Source organism: Eimeria mitis, genomic scaffold, assembly GCF_000499745.2.
Source record: "Eimeria mitis Houghton genomic scaffold, Emh_scaff1959, whole genome shotgun sequence".
NCBI lineage: Eukaryota > Apicomplexa > Conoidasida > Eucoccidiorida > Eimeriidae > Eimeria > Eimeria mitis.
In genome coordinates, this window is record NW_013570283.1 from 6835 (window position 1) to 9328 (window position 2494).

General features: G+C 53.9%; 1 protein-coding gene across 1 annotated transcript; it reads right to left on the bottom strand.

Moving 5' to 3' along the window:
* Nucleotides 1-473: 473 nt before the first annotated feature.
* Nucleotides 474-2077, bottom strand: EMH_0046520 (NLI interacting factor-like phosphatase domain-containing protein, putative; the record flags this gene model as incomplete). Its single annotated transcript, XM_013496171.1, has 2 exons — nt 474-1115; nt 1301-2077. 2 exons carry the CDS (start codon nt 2075-2077, stop codon nt 474-476), a joined length of 1419 nt encoding a protein of 472 aa, XP_013351625.1.
* Between the last annotated feature and the right edge of the window lie 417 nt (nt 2078-2494).

Below are 2494 nucleotides of genomic sequence, written 5' to 3' on the forward strand. Positions count from 1 at the left end.
TTTGCATGCATGCATGCATTGCGCTTATTTCGTGGGGTTAGGCTGACGGCCTGTCCCGATCCTCTGGCCGTTCAGGCGAGAGGAGAGCAGCCCCCTTCTATCCCCCAGAAACAGCAACAGTAGCGGCTACTGCATCATTAAAGTTATTATCATTTATGTGCATTAAACACAACATAATACACTAGAATAAAATGCAACATCATCGGGGGAGTTGTATTGCTGTTTCACGCAGAGATCGATGTGAATGGGTTGAACACTACAAACCGGAAACCCGCGGCTGAGTCAAGTTAATCTCATTTCTTGCCGCACAGAATAAATAGCAGGGGAGGGAACAGCAGCAGCAGCAGCAGCAGCAGCAGCAGCAACAGCAGCAGCAATAGTGTAGCAACAGCAGCAGTTGTAACAAAAACAACAGCAACAACAAGAGAGAGAAGAAGAGAAGAAACCAGTAATAAAAAAACCACCACCACAGCCTACCGGTCTCCAAAGAGAGATCTGTCTGGATCCAAGATGGCCACCACGAGGTCAGCATATTCCTGAGTTGCATTTGTATATATGCTGAGCTCGAATACAGATGAAAGAGCTTTAAGAAAGCGACGTAACCCCGGGCGTAACTTGAGATAATAAACTTTTCTATTACATGGGAGTTCAAATTTATATACTTCAGGTAAACCATCTTCATCAAGCCAATCTTCCAATGCTATGCTGTATCCTGCCACACCAACGGCTTGTGCATGCAATAAAGTATTATCTAAATCTAATAATAATGGTAGTTTTCCTGATAGTAATGGCTGCCGACGTAGCTCAGGAGGTAAAGCACTCGGCTCCCACTGCTTTGCTTGCTGCTGCTGTTGAGTTTCGTGCGGCGGCGTCTGTGCTTCTTCAGGTGATGGTGGGCGATGCGGCTCTGCTGTTTCAGCTGCCTGCGTATGCTGCGCTACTACCTCTTGCTGCTGCTGCTGCTGCTGCTGTTGCTGCTGTTGCTGCACGCCCGTTTCTGCACGTGCCCTTGCTGCTAATCTGGGGTCCCTTCTTGTTATGTTCGGTGCTGCCATTGGTTGCTGCTGTTGTTGCAATGCCGGTGGTTGAGACCCCACGCCCTGCTGCTGTTGCAGCTGCGAGGTATCTATTGCAGCAGAAGGAGGTTGTGGTGCAGCAACAGGAGCAGCAGCAGCAGCAGCAGCAGCTGCAGCAGGAGGGCCACTATCTATCGGTTGAACCATCGGTACCTCCTCATCANAGCAGCAGCAGCAGCAGCTGCAGCAGGAGGGCCACTATCTATCGGTTGAACCATCGGTACCTCCTCATCAACTTCTCCCTCTTCAACTTGCGAAACTTCACTCATTTCATCGGCTTCTAGAGCTGCGCCCTGCGCACGATGGGGCCCGTTGGGGAGCTGCATATCTTGAACCCCTTCGTCTCCCCTTCCAATACCTCTAACACCTGCTGCAGCAGAATGAGACTGTAAGACTGATCCTGCAGGTGCTGGTGCGGGTGCGGGCGGCAGCCCCTCAGGCAACCGCACAAGCTTACACACTTCATTGTAAGCTACGCAGAAACGCCTGGGGCATATTTTTCCCGTGTAGTAATCAATAAGCTGATCTGCATAAACGCTGCAGCAAACCGTAGGAGGAGGCATACAGCCCGGCAGAGGAGATTGGCAGGCCAATGGGCCTCCCACAACAGCAGCATCCATAACCCTTCCCCTCCCCCCCCCCATAACCATTTGGCCCCCACCCCCGACAGCCATCGGGGGGACCCCGTGGGCGCCCAGCATCGCCCGTGGCTCATAGGGAGCTGTGCGCTCCTTACGGAGGCCCTGACCTTGCTGGTGCCGGCGCCTATGCGGCGGCTGGGAATGGGGAGGCAGCCCCGGTCCGTGTGGTGGTTCTGCCTCCCTTTCAGGCCGGGCCCGGGGCTCTCGGGGGTTAAAGTGGCGCGTGTCTGGCCCAGAGACTAACCCGGGGCCATTCTTCCAATGCTGTTGGTGAAGCGGCTCAGCAACGGCTGCCCTGGGGCCGCCCCGCCACCCTCCCCCGCCGCGGCCCCGGCCCCGGCCCCGGAAAGCATCCCTCATCGGTTCAACAGGTATTACGTGCAGCTATCTTTACGTTCGGCCTAGAAAACGTGTGAGCAACCCGATATCTATGCAACAGCTAATAGAGACTGCCCTTTGAACCCTGCACACTAAGTGCCGCCAGGCCACGCACAAGCGCAGAAACCCGCTACAGTGCAGGAAGCGCCCGGCGGGCTGCTTTCACCCAAACCCGTACGTCTCTGCTGCATAACAACTTTCTAATTACTTTATCATTTCGAAAATCAACTTCATCTGCCTATGAATGCGATGAAAGCGACTCCATTGCGCCTTCACCCTCAGGCCGGTGCGTGTGCCTCCAGCCCCGCAAGCTGCAACGGTACCGCGGACAATGGTGGCATGCGAAATTGACGGGTAAAAGATCTCGTTAAGAGATAATTCGTTTTCAATGTTTTATCA